General features: G+C 38.9%; 1 protein-coding gene across 1 annotated transcript in view; it reads right to left on the reverse strand.

Moving 5' to 3' along the window:
• LOC115226343 (flotillin-2) overlaps positions 1–16,931 on the reverse strand; it is an 86,570-nt gene extending 69,639 nt beyond the window's left edge. Inside the window, exon 1 of the mRNA XM_036515103.1 lies at positions 16,384–16,931. Within this exon, the coding sequence (XP_036370996.1) occupies positions 16,384–16,432 (49 nt within the window). The 5' untranslated portion in view covers positions 16,433–16,931. The remainder of the gene's footprint in view (positions 1–16,383) is intronic.
• Between the last annotated feature and the right edge of the window lie 855 nt (positions 16,932–17,786).

The raw sequence follows: 17,786 nt of genomic DNA on the forward strand, positions 1-17,786 counted from the left end.
TCTATTTGGCTAGCGGAGTCCCGACTGATAGCTTATAAGGTGGCAGTCTGGCTTCCTGAAGTTAGTGTTGCAGATTAAAAGGTTACATGCATCACAGAACTCCAGTAGCCTAGTCCCCTTATCATTTCTGGAACCAATACCATGGCCCCCGTGTACCCCAGTGAAGATACCGGATTGCCACCCAACATGCCCATTAAAGTCCCCAGCCACAAAGATGAGGTCCTTGCCACTCGTCTTTGAGGTAGCCTGTAGAAAGGTATCATAAAAGTGGTCCTTCTGATCATTTGGTAGCCCCGCATGTGGGGCATAGGCAGAGATAATCGTAGCTGTGCCGTTCTGTAGGAATAGCCTTAACTTAAGCACTTTATCGCATACCCTGACAACCTCTATGACCTTATCCACATATTTCTCCGCAAGGAGAATGCCTACATCCCCTACACCATCCATGTTACCTTGCCAGAAGACTTTATACCTATGTGCCTTGCCTGTGAGGATCCTAGCTGAAGCACCTCTCCATCTTACCTCTTGTATGCAGCATACATTAACCCGTCTCCTTTCAACCATCTCTACAATCTCACTAGATCTACCTTTCAGTGTACCAACATTGACAGTGCCAACTCTGAAAACTGGGAAGGTAATGTGGGGTGAGGTTTGGGGAGGAGGGATGTAATTCAGTGCCTGAAAAGAAGAGGGTTGTTGTGGTGATCACTTTTTAGGCATTCTTCATCTGATCTCTCTTCCGACCTGACAACATTCAAGCATTTAGGCATGTTAAAATTGTTGCCCCTGCTGTAGGTAGGGGCCAATGTTAACAGCGTTGTAAGCACAAGCATTAAGGTCATCGATGATGTAGATGTAAGCTATGTGACAGAAATATTGATATTCCAGGTGTTAATAGCATTGTAAGCAAGCATTATGGTCATCGAATGACGTAGTTTTAAGGTGTAGCAGAGATATGGTTATTCCAGTGTTAGGTTAGGAGGGGTTCAGCTGAAAACTGGTGGCATTTGCAGGGGGGAAGGGTTCCGGCAGAGAGAAGAGAGAGAGAGAAAGTGGGGGAGGGGTGGAGAAGAGAGAGTGCAGGTAATACATAGTGAAATAGCCCATTGAGGAGGAGGGGTTGGAAGAATAGTGGTGGTGGGGGAAGGGATCCGGTGTAGATGGTGCGGATATCCGGTATTGGTGATGGGGGTGGGAAAGGGCGGGCGCACCGCGAATGGCGAAGTTTTGATAGGGGGCAGAACGGCAAGAGATATGGAACTAGGAATGAGGAGAATTAAGCAATGTAGTAGTAGGAGGAGGATGGAAAGAAATGAAAGGAGTAGGTGTTAGCTTGCTTTGGACATCGTTGGCCGAGAAATGAATGGAAGGAAACACATGGGGCGAGTTTTTTTTTAAATATAGACCGACCGGAAGCAAGTTTAGGTTGGGGACAGAGGAAAATGGTAAAAGAAGTTAAAGAGGCTGCGAATGGTGAAGTTTTGATAGGGGGCAGAACGGCAAGAGATATGGAACTAGGAGGGAGGAGGAGAGTATGTATGTATATATATATATATATATATATATATATATATATATACACACAACAGGCTTCTTTCAGTCAGATTGAAACAGAGGCAGTGACAATTTGGTTTATACATGGGAAACCTTTTCAGTTACTAACAGACCATCACTCATTGCTGACAATCTGCACATCTGCACCTATATTTACAAAGTGTGTGTGTGTGTGTGTCTGTACATACGCAGAGGAGTTGGTGGTGTCTGTGACCCAAGAGAATTCATATTTGTTTCTGGCAAATTAGACACAACACATACATTGAGAGAGAGAGAGAGGTAGGGATGGAAAGAGAGAGGGAACAGGCGGAAGAGAGATAAAAAGCTTGTATATTGGTGAGAGAAACAATGAAAAGAAAATGGGTGTGTTCATGGATGTATGTGTGCATGAGAAAAAAAGTGGGAGTGTCTGTGTGTGTGTGTGTGTGTGTGTGTGTGGTATGTGAAAAATGTTATGTGCTGGGACAAAATATTGACATTCCAGACTAACACACCCCACAAACCTTTTCATAATTGTGTTGCCTACTTCTAGAAACTAATCAGATAAACTCATTCACCATTCTTCTTGACAAGTGTGTGTGTGTGTGTTGTGTGTGTGTGTGTGTGCGCATGTAATAGCTAATAAGTCAATGTATATGAATGTTGTAAAGGATAGTAGCATTTCAGAGTGCTAACCAATTTCACTTGTTTGACCAAATGAACTTCCTGCTTGCTAAATTGTGTTGGTGGCTGAGTACTCCACAGACATATGTACCCTTAATAAATCCACAGGCAGAATCAAAATCATATAGTATGTTTGAGAGAGAGAGAGAGAGAGAAACAAAGCTGGATTTTTGAAGTACAGCTACAACCAATTTTGAATGACCGATTCAACAAAGTCCTACTCAAAATAAACAATATCATCAAAAGCTTGAAGCTATAAGATAATGCAGGATTAATTCAAATTAAATATATTTGAGAAAGAAATCTGAATTCTAAAGGATTAAGCTTTCTGTCAATTAGTATCTTTTGAATTTCTAGACCCCCACTTCATTTTCCCTCTTTGTAGTCCCTTACATTACAATGGCTTCGAGCCTTAAAGAAACAAGAATGCGTGGGTGTTTGTGTCTCCTTGCCTTGATAATGCATCCTTGTCATAAATGAATGTCATTCCTTTCAAATATTCAGTAAAAACATATTCTGGCCATTGGGAGGGGGATATTACTTTTGCTTGAAACAAGTGAGGGTTAGTGACAGAAAGGACATCCAGCCATAGAAATTCTGCCTCAATAAACTCATCTGATCCTTGAAAGCATGAAAAAGTGGGCAGAATTCTGGTTTAAACACCCTATACAACCCCTCTTAACTATTTTTAGTTTTTGAAATTTTCGTGAAACTTTTGCGAATTTGTATTCTACACACAGGAATTCATGAGTATTTAAAAATATAAATTTTTTTTAATTTTTGTAAGCCCCAACCCCACAAATCCTAAAATTTCCACTTTTTGTTGAATTTTTAAAAATTTGTGTTTAAAATAGACAGTCCTAGTATTTTGTTTAAATCCCAACAATGGAACGGTCTTGGGTGCATCCTCATTTCATTGTGTTTATGGGGAGAAAAATATCGAAAAACATCAATACATATCAGTGACAAATAAAAAGTAAGGTATCAGGCGGTCGTGAGATGTGCTAAAAATAACAGCTAAATTGCCTTTAATCTGACACGAAAAAATATTTGCTTATTTTTGCACAATTGTATGAATTCTCGTGTTTAGAAGACAAATTTGAAAAAATTTGAGGGAAAAATTCCAAAAACTAGAAAAGTCATGAGGGGTTCTATGGGCTGTTTAAACCAGAATTCTGCCAAAAATTGGACATTAAGACGATGATAAACCCTTAACATAAGACAGAATCAGTGTGAACAGTGTAGTGTGACATGACTAACCTTTGAATTGCAGGCATGCTAGCATGGAAAACAGACATACAGTGATGATGTCATCATTGGAATTTTGAAATTATAAGATAATGCAGGATTAATTCAGAACATTGTGAACAAATGCACATTACATTTGACAGATTAATCTGAATGCTAAAGGGTTAACGAGTCGTCATCATCACCGTTTTCTTGACCAATATTCCATGTCTGCATGAGTCACATGAGATTCACTGAGGTAGCTGGGTACTCTTCCTGTTGCCAACCCTCACCTAATCCAAAGATTATATAGTTCTTCAAACATGAGCAACATGTGGAAGATGGCAAAATGTGTGTTGTTTGTGAAATTCAAACAACATCTAACATGAGTGGCACAAGTCCACAATGTTTCTTTTTGTTTTGCTTTTTTCTCAGACCAAGGGTGGGGGACAATCAACTTAACTGACTTCAGTCCTTCTCAGGTACTTATTAATTTACTAGTATGCCCATGAAAATGATACGTAAAATAAAATAACAATAAAACCATTACGACCATTATCTCCGTAATTGCCTCAAAACCACGTTTCTCGTGAAAACCCTCCCAGCAATGAGTTTGCCTTGTTTTGGAGGGTCCGCTTCAGTGTTAATTCTTACATTCTTCTCCTCGATATTCTCCTTTCGATTTCCCTCCTTTGCGCTGCTTCCTCTTCCGTTTCCTCTCGTCGCCTTTGTGATGCTCTCCTTCTTAGATATTCTCTCCTCACAACTCCTTGCTCTTCTATTTCATCTTGGTGCTTTTATACTGCTCTCTCTCTCTCTTTGGATATCTCACCTTTGTGCAATGAGGGGCTCCCTTTCATTTTGACCTCTTCCAGCCTCTCTTCTTGCATCTTGCCCTCATCTCACTTCTCGTGATTGATTTAATAACCTTAATGTATCGTTTAATCTTCCTGCATCCTGAGTGAGACTGGCTGATCTTCACCTTTCTCTCTCTCTCTCTCTCTCTCTCTCTCTCTGGCTAACCATCGCCTTCTGTCTGATTCACTCTTCATAGCAGGTGGATAAGTATATTTGTGTGTGTGCCTATGTTAGTTTGTTTATGTTTCTATACATAACCATACAAAGTCCAAAATTACATTAACAGCAAACACAAACTTTCTTTTTCCAGCATCGTCTATGCGTTCTCTCTCTCTCTCTCTCTCTCTCTCTCCCAAAACGGAAAAAGATCTTGGAGACAATCTTCACCGCCTTGGCAAAACTCTTCATTCATAAATATTTACAAACATCACTGTATCCGCAACTATTTATAATTACCTTCCTTTTATATCTAGCTTTCTTTAAACAATATTTTTTGACTTTAAATTACTACTTATTTACTTATATTCTATTCACTTTGCAACGTTTTAAGCAGAAAAATCTTCCAAAACAGTCAAACATAGAAATACAGGAAAAATATGTTTGAGGTGCAAAAATCTTTATTTATTGTTATTAATTCTTTACCAGCAAAAAATCAGCATTTGAATAAAAAATGAAAATGTTGAGAGAGAGAAATAGAGAGAGTGTGTGTGTGCATCTGTAGATAGAGATTATAATAGATTGTCCCAGGTAGTGAGCTGGTACTGGACAAAATAGCATTTCTTCCAGTTTCTTACATTCTGAGTTCAAATACCACTGAGGTCGACTGCCTTTCATCTTTTAGGATTCGATAAACTAAGTACCAGTTTTACATTGGGGTTGATATAATCAACTTCTCCCATCCCTCAAAACTGCTGGCCTTGTCCAAAATTAGAAAGAATTTATTGTCTCAAGAAGGGTTGAAAGATAAAGTCAAACAGTGACAAAACTTCCTAAACACTTCAGAGTTAAGTGTTTTCACATGCCACCCCCCTTAAGCTTTTTAATGAGCAAACAAGGGGGCTCTGCAATATCACTACACCCACCCATTCACCTTTCTTGTATTTTTCATTCCTCCGTGGTTTGTTCTGCAAGAAAAGGGTGTATTCATGGCCTCTACAGACCTTCCAAAGCCAGTGAGTGATGTGGTTGAAGTTCTTTAGAAACATCTGCATAGTGACACAAACAGGGAAATCTTAAAGCAATGTTCTGAGAGAGAAGCACTGACAAAAGTGATTAGTACAAAGCCCGAGCAAGGTGGATACAACAGAAGGGAGAAGTTGGTGAGGTAGGCCTGAGAGGAGGTAACACAAGGATCAGAGGATAATGTAAGCAGAAGACAGCTGAGGACTTGTGTTCAATCATACTGTCTCATGTATGAGCAAGTGAGGGAGACTTCTACACAGTAAGTAAGCCTGATAGCAGGCGCTCACAATCACATATCTATCATATATGTTTTATGGATATGTAAGTTTATGATTATAAAAACGATCTCCAAATCTCCGTCTTAAAAAAAGACATGATAGTCAAGGATTTGATCATAGGTCTACTCAATCAAGACTGACTTGGGGCTAAACAGCAACAGTGGTAGCTGCACTAGTTCATTCTCATGCCTGAATTTCAGTTTTTTTGTTTTACACTTCCACTTTACATCCATATAAATAGCCACAGTTTCTTTTTTTGTATCTACACAATTAGTGTTTAACCGATCAAAGCACTCTTCCATCCTTGAAAAAAAAAAAAAAAAGCAAGTCAAAACATTTGTGAAAATAGTTTTTAAGTAGCACTCTCACTCCATTTAGTTTCTACGTAATTTTCTTAATTAGCATTCCAGACAAATTACTTAATGGCATTTCTTCCAGCTTTACGTCCCGAGTTCAAAAACCACCACCAGTGACTTAGCCTTTCATGGCCAATGAAATGAATACCAGTTGAGCACAGGTACCAATGCAGTCAACAAACACCTTCTGCCAAATTTTCAAGCCTAAGTAGAAAGGATTATTAAAAAAGTTATCAGTCCGGCACCAAATTGTAGTTTTGCTATAATTGTGTTTCTACGATCACAGTAAGTTGTGATCTTATTGAAGCCTATCTTACAAAATTCATGTGAAGTTAAAGGGTTAGTGAAGAGTTTTCTGCCTTTTTTTTTCTTTTTCTCTTTGTAAATGTTACCATCATTCAGTGTCGTTTATTTGCAATCTCTGATAAAATCACATCTGGCCATCATGCTCACATTTGAAGTATTAGGAGAAATATCATCTTGCTTGCAAACCAAAGAAGCTTGGCAGCAAAACAGGCATCAAGCTTTAGAAAATATGCCCTAATGAAGACTGTCTTACTGATATAAGCATGGAAAAGTGGATATTGATGATGATGATGATGATGATGTAGCAAGTTTCCAGTTGTGCTTTTTTAACCTTTAGCACATTGCATTTGTCTCTAGAATCATTTCCCCTGCCATTGCTGAGCAAGAACCTCATGACAACTGATGCACCTACAGTGCACTAAAGGTGAAACAAACTTCATAAAGTTTTCAAAACATTTTAATAGATAAAAGGTAGGGTAAAGAACCATCTTCATTCTTTAAAATCATTTAAAGAGATGTAAGGGTTAGTGACAAGAAGGGTTCTGGCTGTAAAACAATGCCTCAATAATATATTCATCTAACCCATGCCAGCATGGAAAAAATGGAAAAACGAACAAGCAGAATTTATCTTTGTTCAGGTTTTGTGGAAAACTAATTCCAGCCATGACCATCCTATGTTTTACGTTTTTTCTGGTTCTTTTTCTTTCTTTGTATCCAAGATTATATTATCAATGCATTTAAAAAAAAAATACATGTGATTTCAGGGACATTCAGCTACTATTTCTAGCTATTTTAGCTTCTACATAGAGGCCTCTTTCATTGCTATAATCAACATAATAACCAGTTGGTAATTCATAAGGAGCCTACTTACATTATGTGCAGATAACAGAGCCCGTACGTGTGTGTGTAAATGATTACATGCATGCAGATGCACTTTGGGTGTGTACAACTGTAAATGTAATTGTTTGCATATTATATTACAATTATCCTGTATTTATGGGAAACAAAGTCAGCTAATGAATAGACAAGTTTCTTAATTCTTAAATATGCATAAGAAATTATATGTGTTACCAGACATATATACAGATGAGGGGATACTGAAATGAAAATGCAGGAGGATCAGTTGACTAGGATTTTATTCAACAAATTCCCTTCTCAGATTCACACACTTATAGCAAGGGTCCTTCAGTTTTCCTAAGCCTTGTAAAAAGAAGGTTGGGCCTCCAACCAGGCCTTTCACGATACCCAGGAACTTTTCAGCACCCCCTCATAGATATATATATATATATATATATATATATATATCATCATCATCGTTTAACATCCGCTTTCCATGCTAGCATGGGTTGGACAATTTGACTGAGGACTGGCAAACCAGATGGCTGCACCAGGCTCCAATCTGATCTGGCAGAGTTTCTACAGCTGGATACCCTTCCTAACACCAACCACTCCGGGAGCGTAGCGGGTGCTTTTATGTACCACCGGCACGAGAGCCAGTCAGGCGGTACTGGCAACGGTCATGCTCAAATGGTGCTTTTTATGTGCCATCTGCACAGGAGTCAGTCCAGCTGCACTGGCAATGACCTTATTCAAATGTTTTTTCATGTGCCAGTAATGCGACGCTGGTAACAATCACGCTCCAATGGTGCTTTTTATGTGCCACTGGCACGGAAGCCAGGTTGCTCTTAGCGATCCACTGGCACAAGTGCCAGTCATTGAATTTAATTTCAATTTCGATTTCATTCAGGTCTTCGCAAGCAGAGTTTAGTGTCCAATGAGGGAAACATATGCATAAGTGGGCTGGTTACATCCCTGGCATAGGCCACGAGGTTATGGTTTCATTTGGCTTGCCGGGTCTTCTCAAGTACAGCATATTTCCAAAGGTCCCGGTTACTAGTCATTGCCTCGGTGAGGCCTAATGTTCAAATGTTAGTCAACTCTTATCATGCTACACTTATTAGTAATACGTCCATTATGGGCAGAATGAAAAGCTGTCACCACCTCCAAACTGCTCACTTTGTTTGGAACAAAGCTGACTACGATTCCTGTGCCCAAACTAGCTGGCATTTTTTGATTCCAGAAATGTCAAGACTATCCTTCAGCATATCTTCATTTCAATCTGCATTTTGATACAAAGCATCAGTAGTGCATAAAACAAGTTCGAAATCCCAAAAGAGAAATTTGGGAGACTGCAACAGCTTGATTTACCAGGAAAGAACGATAGGATGATGAACAACAACAGAGATATAGAGAAGAGAGGATAATACAAGGCACAACAGAGCATACAACCATATCAAATAGATGTCTAAAATAAAAAGGTAATACTTAAATCTGAACAACACAGAGCAATCAACTCAAGTGATAGGGAAACAGAGGTCCCACTCTCCAGCTCTTCATAATCCTCATACAAGTCAGAATACTAATGATTTCAATGCTATACTGACATTTTTACTGTTGGAAAAAATCCAAATGTACCATCTTCACATCTGTCGTTAAATTCTATAGCATCTGTGGAATTCACTCCTGCATTGCTGCAACACCACCTCAAGCGTTTGTATGACTGCTTTTCCCTAATTGTGAGGGATTTGTTTGCTTCTCAAATGCAGCAGGCTCTTTCTACTGAACAAGCTTTTGCTCCCCTTCCAATTCAAGTGTTAACCCAAAACATTGCCAGTGTTATTCCTCTGTTCAAAATGGACAATTGTATATCACCTGTCATTACTGTCCAGTTTGACAGATTGATGGTGTCCTGGGTCAGGGAGAGATTCTGGAACTCTCATAAATTTATTTAACCTTCACAATTTGGATTTATTTTTAACTTCAGTTGCTATGGACACCTCACCAAATTTCTTGGAGATATCATCTGAATCAAAGAAGGCAGTTTATGGTTTGATTTTACCAACGCCTATAATCATATGCCACACAAACGACCTGTGGTGAAATTCTCTGCAATGGACACAAAGGCTAATCATTAGAACTGTTTGAAGTCAAAATGAAGTAGCAGGACATTCTACTCCTCATTTAATGACATTTTGTTTACTAAAAGAAATCTGTTCTTGTTGCATATATCAACATGAAGTATGAAAGATGACATTAAGCTCTGCCTTGAGATAAAAGAAACAGAAACTATATGCTATAGATCTTTTCCTGAATTGCTCACTAGCAACCGAAGCTTGCTGTAGATAAACACACAGCTAAGGATTTTGGGAGGAAAAAGCCCAGAATTTACTAACTCCTCCCGACTACACTAAGTTTAAAAACTCTGCAGGTCAACATGACTTAGGAATCCTTATCAACAATGATCTGCATTGGATGAACCACATCATCAAAAAGACCAAAGATCTCTAAATGTCCATGAATAAAACCTTTGTCAGTCACCCACCAAATATTTAGCATTCAGATTACTTTGTTACATGTAATACTTATTTATTCACATTGTTTTAAATGAATCTTACCTCACAGCCTTCAGATTTCAATGATGGGATTTTCATCTGGTCCTATACCTGTTTCAGTCAGGAGACCACAGCCAGGCTGCAACCATCCTGGGCCTTGAAGGCTTTTTAGTCAAATGAATCAACCCCAGTACTTATTCTTTAAACCTGGTACTTATTCTATCAGTCTCTATAGCTGAACTGCTAAATTACAGGGATGTAAACACACCAAAACCCGTTGTCAAGTAGTGATGGGGAGACAAACACACACGCTCACACATTTATATATTATATATATATATATATATATATCTGTAAAATAATATGTTACATTACTCAATAGCCAAGATAAAACTAGGAGTTTCAGATGCCGAGGTGGAAATCCACAACACCATCTCTTCGGTTATCTGGCCATCTGAAAAACGCTATGAAAAAAGACCGTTATATAAAGGGAAATTACTGTGTTATAATTCCACTACTTATATAAAAGTGCTAATCCAATGACCACTAATTAAAATAAGGTTAAAAGTTCATAGTAAACAAGTAAGCATGCCTACTCATACACACACATGTGCGCCCGTGCACCCACGTGCGTACGTATACGTCACTATGAAAACGTACACATCTTCACTCGCATTTTTCGCCAAAAGTATCCGCATATATATACAAACTCATACACACACACATGCGTACCGTAAAAGTTCATACATACGTCAACACAAGCACAAGAAAAAACATGGTTAAAGGTAACAATACAGAAAAAAACAACAATACAGAAAAAAAGTATAAGGAAGTATACAAAATGGGACAAGAACGCAAAATATCCAGACAGGTGATACAAAAAGGGACAACAAAACATCCAGATAGACAATACATAAAAACACAGGGACGGGTCATTCGAAGCTTTCTATCCTCAGTCAAGAACTGGATCATCCTCGCAATTTCGGCCACAGGCTTCTTTCAGTTTCTATCTACCAAATCCACTCACAAGGCTTTGGTCAACTATAATAGAAAACACTTGCCCAAGGTGCCATGCAGTAGGATTGAACCCTGAACCATGTAGTCAGGAAGCAAGCTTTTTACCACACAGCCACTCCTGCACCTATATATATATATTTTTTTTTTTTAGAATATAGTATGAGAGTCTGACAATAAAACAGGTAGACTATTTGGGCCAGATATGGCTAGTTTGAATGCTAAAGAGTTAAAGCTATAAGTGGCAGTCATATTCACATTGAACAGTTTGTGCCCCCATTCTGGAACCCCCATCCTGTTCAGAAGTTGTTCCAGAGATGTACAACCAGATGGAAACACATTTATACTTTGAATGTCATGCCTCTCTGAACACTGACATGCTAAAATTTCAACACCTGGTGGCTGAGGCCCACACGATTATCCACCATCTTTTCAACAACTTTGGCCACCTTTTTTGTAGTCGTCACCAGCGCCAGTGACATGTTAATGGGCACCCATGCTGGCGACACGTTAAGGGGCACCCGTGCTGGCGACACGTTAAGGGGAACCCGTGCTGGCGACACGTTAAGGGGAACCCGTGCTGGCAACACGTTAAAGGGCAGCCATACACTCTGTAGGGTGGTTGGTGTTAGGAAAAGCATCCAGCCATTAGAAAACCAGCCCAAACAAGGTGGAGCCTGGTGCAGCTAGTCAAACCATCTAACCAACCCATACCAGCATGGAAAACGGATACTAAATGATGATGATATTAGTTGTCTGGAAACTGCATCATTCCATACTTCCCTAAATTCACCAACACAACTTCTGATGTACATTTTCCTCTTCAAGACTATTTTACTCTTCACTTTTCTGACATTTTCTATTTTATTCTGTGCAGGCAATTTTGGTTCCCGTTTAGTGTTATCTTCTGTCCTCTTTTCAGACAATTCGTGGCACACCTGAGCACAGTATAGAAGCTCATTTTTATTATTACACACACAATCAGATGTGTGTGTGTGTGTTTATGCTCGGTTATAATAAAAACAATTTTAAATTAACCTGATGGGTTGCTCTATACTTCTGTCGAGTACAAATTTATTATTTTTATATAAGAATGGTGTTGACAGTGACTCCGAAACTCTGAAATCATTGTCAACAACATTCTTGTTTAAGAATAATAAAATAAATATATATATATACATATATAAACACACTTACAGATATGTGTATGCATGTACGTACACACAAATAAAAGCATATACAATGTGAGTGTGTATATATGTGTGTGTGTGTGGAGGCATGTATCATATATACACACACAGGTACTTGTCTATTGTCGTGGTCCCGGTTTCGCACACGCGAATTCGTGTGCGCGCGCCAGACGTAGGTACTCGATACTCGAGATCCTACGAGGTGACTTGCGCATGCGCAGTGCCGAATTCGCGCATGCGCGTTAACCCCCCCCCTAAAAAAAGAAAGGTGTTGGATTTCACTAAAAATATATGTGTGTGTGTGTGTGTATATATATAACATTTTCAATTTTACACAAAAAAATTACATAGTCGCTTTCCTCGCGGATTTACAGATAAATGAATTAATTACTATTTTACAGAATAAAATTAATGAATTAATTATATAAATTAAATAATTCTTGAAAATTAATTAATATTAATAATATTTTTTGAACAAAGTAAATAATTTATAAAACTTGGTTAATAATTTTTTTTACACAAACGCGAACGTATATAATTTGTGAAACTTTTTTTTTTTTTACAGACGTATATAATTTGGTAAACTTAATGAATTAATTTCTTCTCATCATCATCATCGTTTAACGTCCGTTCTCCATGCCAGCATGGGTTGGACGGTTCGACCGGGGATCTGGGGAGCCAGAAGGCTGCACCAGACTCCAGTCTTATCTGGCAATGTTTCTACAGCTGGATGCCCTTCCTAACGCCAACCACTCCGAGAGTGTAGTGGGTGCTTTTTACATGCCACCCGCACAGGTGCCAGGCGAGGCTGGCAACGGCCACGGTCGGATTGGTGCCAGTCGAGGCGGCTCTGGCATCGGCCACGATTCGGATAGTGCTTTTTACGTACCACCAGTCCAGGGGTCCTGGCATTTGCCGGGTGTCACACTTGCCCCAACATGTCTTCGCAAGCAAAGGGGGTTGGCATGGGTGCCTGTCGTGGGATGAGGTTCGATATCAACTTCGCTTGCCTCAACAGGTCTTTGAATTACGCGGCGGCGGTGGTGGTGGTGTGAGGTTCTAATTTTTTTTTCTGATCTCTCTTTGCCCCCTCTTTATCTCAGTTGTCTTTTTTTTTGGGGGGGGGGGTTAACGCGCATGCGCGAATTCTGCACTGCGCATGCGCAAGTCACCTCGTAGGATCTCAAGTATCTACGTCTGGCGCGCGCGCGAATTCGCGTGTGCGAAACCGGGACCACGACAATAGACAAGTACCACACACACATTCGCACACGGTGCAGTTTCCCCACGTGCCCATCAACAACAAAGACTATTATTTACTGTCCTACATAAATAATTACCTGCACAGTACACAGAATAAAATACAAAAAGCCAGAAAAGTGAATCGTAAAATAGTCTTGAAGAGGACGCATCTTCGTAGTCACTAAACATGTTAGAAAGAGCAGCCAAATATCGCTCAACCTCAAAATCACACCCTGATATCTAAAAAAAATTTTTTTTTCAAGGGAAGGAGGTATTTTGCATGTAAAGATACATTTTACCTCAAAACAGGGGTTCTCTTTGATTCCTATTCCTTTCAAATGGAGCCTCATACCATTTGATGTTTTAAAATATATTTTCATAATTGAATATCATTTGGAACCGTATAAGAAAAACAGCCAATTCTGGTATAAGCACCCCATATAACCCCTCATTACTTTTAAATTGGGGGGGGGGCATTTTCAGAAACTTTTTGTGTATATGATTTAAGGGCGATTTGGCTGTTATTTTTAACACATCTCACGACCACCTGATACCTCAGTCGTTTCTTTGTCACTATGACATTGATGTATTTCAATATTTTTCTCCCCATAAACACATTAAATAGAATGATGACACACCCAAGGGTGCTGCCTCGTTGGATTTAAGCAAAAGAAAAATCGAACTGTCCATATTTTAAACTCGGCTTTAAAAATAAAGGAAACTCGAAAAAGCGTGGAGCCTTCAGGATTTATGATGGGGGGGGGATGATTTCCCGTGAGTAGAAGACAAATTAGCAAAAATTTTCTGAAAAATTCTAAAAAAATAAAGTTATGGGTGGTTATACGGCTGCTTAAAACCAGATATCTGCCTTAAAAACACTTGTTGGAATATTTTGTGTATTGTAGAAGTAAAATCAATTTATTGCACGTAAATTTTAATAACTAAATCTTACACGGACCCGCAAGGGCCATACAGACCCCGGTTGAGAAGCACAACCTTTAACCCAAGACAGGATGACCGCCTATAACGCCAGCGAGGATGGTCACGGGTGTTCCAGTTATGACCATCCCACTTTTTGTTATATCCAGGCATCCCGTCTTTTAAGACTGTAGGATGAATTTTGAGGGATATTTCGCTGCTGTTTTGAGCGTGTCACGTAGAGAAGCACCTTGATACTCTTCTACCCACCCTAACCCTAAAACAGATTGAAATGCAATAGATCGATTCAAGGGTTATAATTATGGGTGACAATTTCGTATGACACCGCGAGAAAAAACTGCCGTTCAAACCGAAATGATCCGAATTTTTTTTTTTGTCTTTTTTAGTCGTTGAACCACGGCCATGCTAGGGCACTTAATGGGTTAACGTTGAACAAATCGACTTCAATACTTATTCTGTTGGTCTTTTTCCCAACACAGAGGGGAAACAAACAATACACACACACACACACACACACATATATGTATATGACGGGCTTCTTTCAGTTAACGTTTAGCCACAAGGTTGTTTCGTTTCCTTTCGTGTTTTTGTAACGGAACGAAGACTATAAGTAGAAGATACTTGTTCAAGATGTTGCGCAGAGAGACTGAACCAAAGAGCAGATGGTTTGGAAGCAAGTTTCTGAACCACACAGCCACGCCAGCGCCTCTCAGCAGAGCCTCACAGACTCACTTCTACATCGATAACTAAACGTGTTAGAAATAGCAGTCAAATTTCGCAAAGCACACCATAATATGATGAAAATAATGTACAACATTATATTCTATAATATAATGTCTTTAGATCAACTAAATACAAAAATAAAAATGAAAGAAAAACCGCAGAAGATGAGAGACTTTGGAGAGAAGACTCGGTCGATCGATGATTCGTTTGCTGGATGACCTGATGCTAAATAATAAACATTGCAGCACAACCGAAAATTTCAATGGGAGGATATGTGTGTGTACACACACACACATATATATATATATATATATACACGCACACATATAGATGTGCATGCACATAACAATTAATGATTATAAATATAAATTTTGAACTAAACAATAAAAAGACTAGAAACACGTTTAGAGCCTAATATTCTACAATTACAACCACCAAACACATACACATATACACACACACATATCTACTATACGCAGACCTCTACAATGCATAAACTTAGAATACGCACTAATATATACACACACATCTATATATATATATATATATATATATATATATATATATGTATGTATATATGTATATATATACCCGCACATCTATATTAAATGGGTAATATACACCAGCTGAAAGGTATTTGTAAAATATTTCTTATAAGAAAATTACAGATTTTTCAGTAAGTTATGAGGAAACAAAATTGGGAGGAAAGCAGAGAAGATTTTGTGTCGAGATGGTCATTGATGGAATGAAGCCGTCCTTTGAGACGAGTGAGGCAATTAAGAGGGGCAGATGACAATTATTTCTTGCAGGGTGGAAGAAGAAACCATGTAGAGCTTCTGTTGTTAGCCTGGCCCACGGGATAAAGGAGCACCACCCAGGCACACCGCAACACAATCGATATTTGGTTTATTATACACACTTGTTAAGTACAAAAGAAGAGATATCAGATCAGGAAACAATAAAGTATTTAAAGCTGAGGCTGTTGTATATATATATATACCCACACACGTTTTCCACAAAACCTAACATACACACACCCGCTATAAATACTGTTGTAGTGTGTATATATATATATATATATATATATATATATATACGCATGTGTATACACACTATTGCAGTATATATACTGCAATACACACACACACACACACACACTGTTGCAGTCCATACAGATACACACCCACACTGTTGCAGTGTGTTTGTATTATCGCGCTAGATACATGTATAAGCGTAAATAAATATATATATATACACCCGTACAACACATAAACACAATCTATATACACCCGTACAACACATAAACACAATCTATATACACCCGTACAACACATAAACACAATCTATATACACCCGTACAACACATAAACACAATCTATATACACCCGTACAACACATAAACACCCAGTTGAGGCTCCAAGCTGAAAATGAATTGAAGAAAGGCGACTTGAATAGTTACCAGAGATGACGAGAGCTTCGTCCGGTCCGGCTGTGTGAATATTTCCCATTTTGCTTGAGGAGATAAGATTTGAATCGCAGACGGAGACCGAAACGAGAGATTAGGAGGCGACGGACGGATTTTGTTGGCGACGACGAAGGTTTCCTTATTCCTCTCGATTTCCCCTTCCTTTTCTTTCTTCGGTTGGACGTAAAACTGGGGCTGAAGGTTTCCACTCGCCGCTAAACGATCTCTATACCAGTGTATATATATATACGCAAGTCAATTAACGTCCAATTAATGTATGTAGAGAGCGGGGCTGGTCGCCTTTGCTGCCCTCCTTCGCTTACCGACTGGTTTCAATCACGCACTGGTCGAGCGTGTGTGTATGGAGGTGTCTCAGATATATATATCTGTGTATGTAGGTGTCTCAGATATATATATCTGTGTATGTAGGTGTGTGTGTGTGAGAGAGAGCGAGGGAATCTGAATAAGGAATGCCAACTTGAGTCGGTGACGGTTTCGCTTCTTCGCTTTGGCCTACTTTCGATGAACTGAGAGAAAGGAGACCGTTGCATGATGGGAGTTCGCCAACGAATGGGGAAGATGGCTTTAATGACATCAACCACAAGAAAATATAGACGTATAAAGCTGTTTCTCTATGTTGTTCGGCAACGGACCGAATATCCGGCAACATTGGTACTGGAAGTGTCCCGGGTTTCTGAGTTTTCCGGTTTTCTGGAGACAGTCGAAGGATATAGTTTAAATATAAAATAAACCATGAAAAGTAAACAACTATATTGTATTTAACAGTTTCAAATTAACACATTTCTAAAGTAGGGTCTTTTTGATATCGATTAACCAACGGTGGTGAGCATGTGGGACAAAATGCGTGAAGGCATTTCTTCTAGCTTTACGTTATGGGTTCAAATTCCGCAGCGATCGACTTTGCCTTTCATCGGTGGGGAAACAATTACTAATCAAGCACTGGGATCGATCAAATCGACCAGACCCGCCCCTCAAATTTTCAGGCCTTCTGCCTTTTTAAAGAATATTAATCCACATAAAATTCTTAAAATATATCATGCTATACCATGGTTACAGTATAATGCTTACAAGTGACAAATAAAAGTAAAGAACACGATTTTATTTAACTGGTACAAAGCAGAGTAGACTTCCTTCTAAAGCAGAGTAAATTTAATCAGAAAAATTAAAAACAAAACTATTTTTAACACAATTGGCAAATTAACAAACTTCAAAAGCAGTTTGTTTTTTCAATACAAGTACAGTATAGTGTACACTATTCCGGATTTCTAGAAGACAAGCAATTGGTCCAGAACTGTATGTACAAAGCTATTTATATACCTAATATTAAATATCACGAAAGCAGTGGGATGTAAAAAAAGCCCCAAGTGGAAAAAAAC

Source organism: Octopus sinensis, linkage group LG30 (assembly GCF_006345805.1).
Source record: "Octopus sinensis linkage group LG30, ASM634580v1, whole genome shotgun sequence".
In the NCBI taxonomy this organism is placed as follows: Eukaryota; Metazoa; Mollusca; class Cephalopoda; order Octopoda; family Octopodidae; genus Octopus; species Octopus sinensis.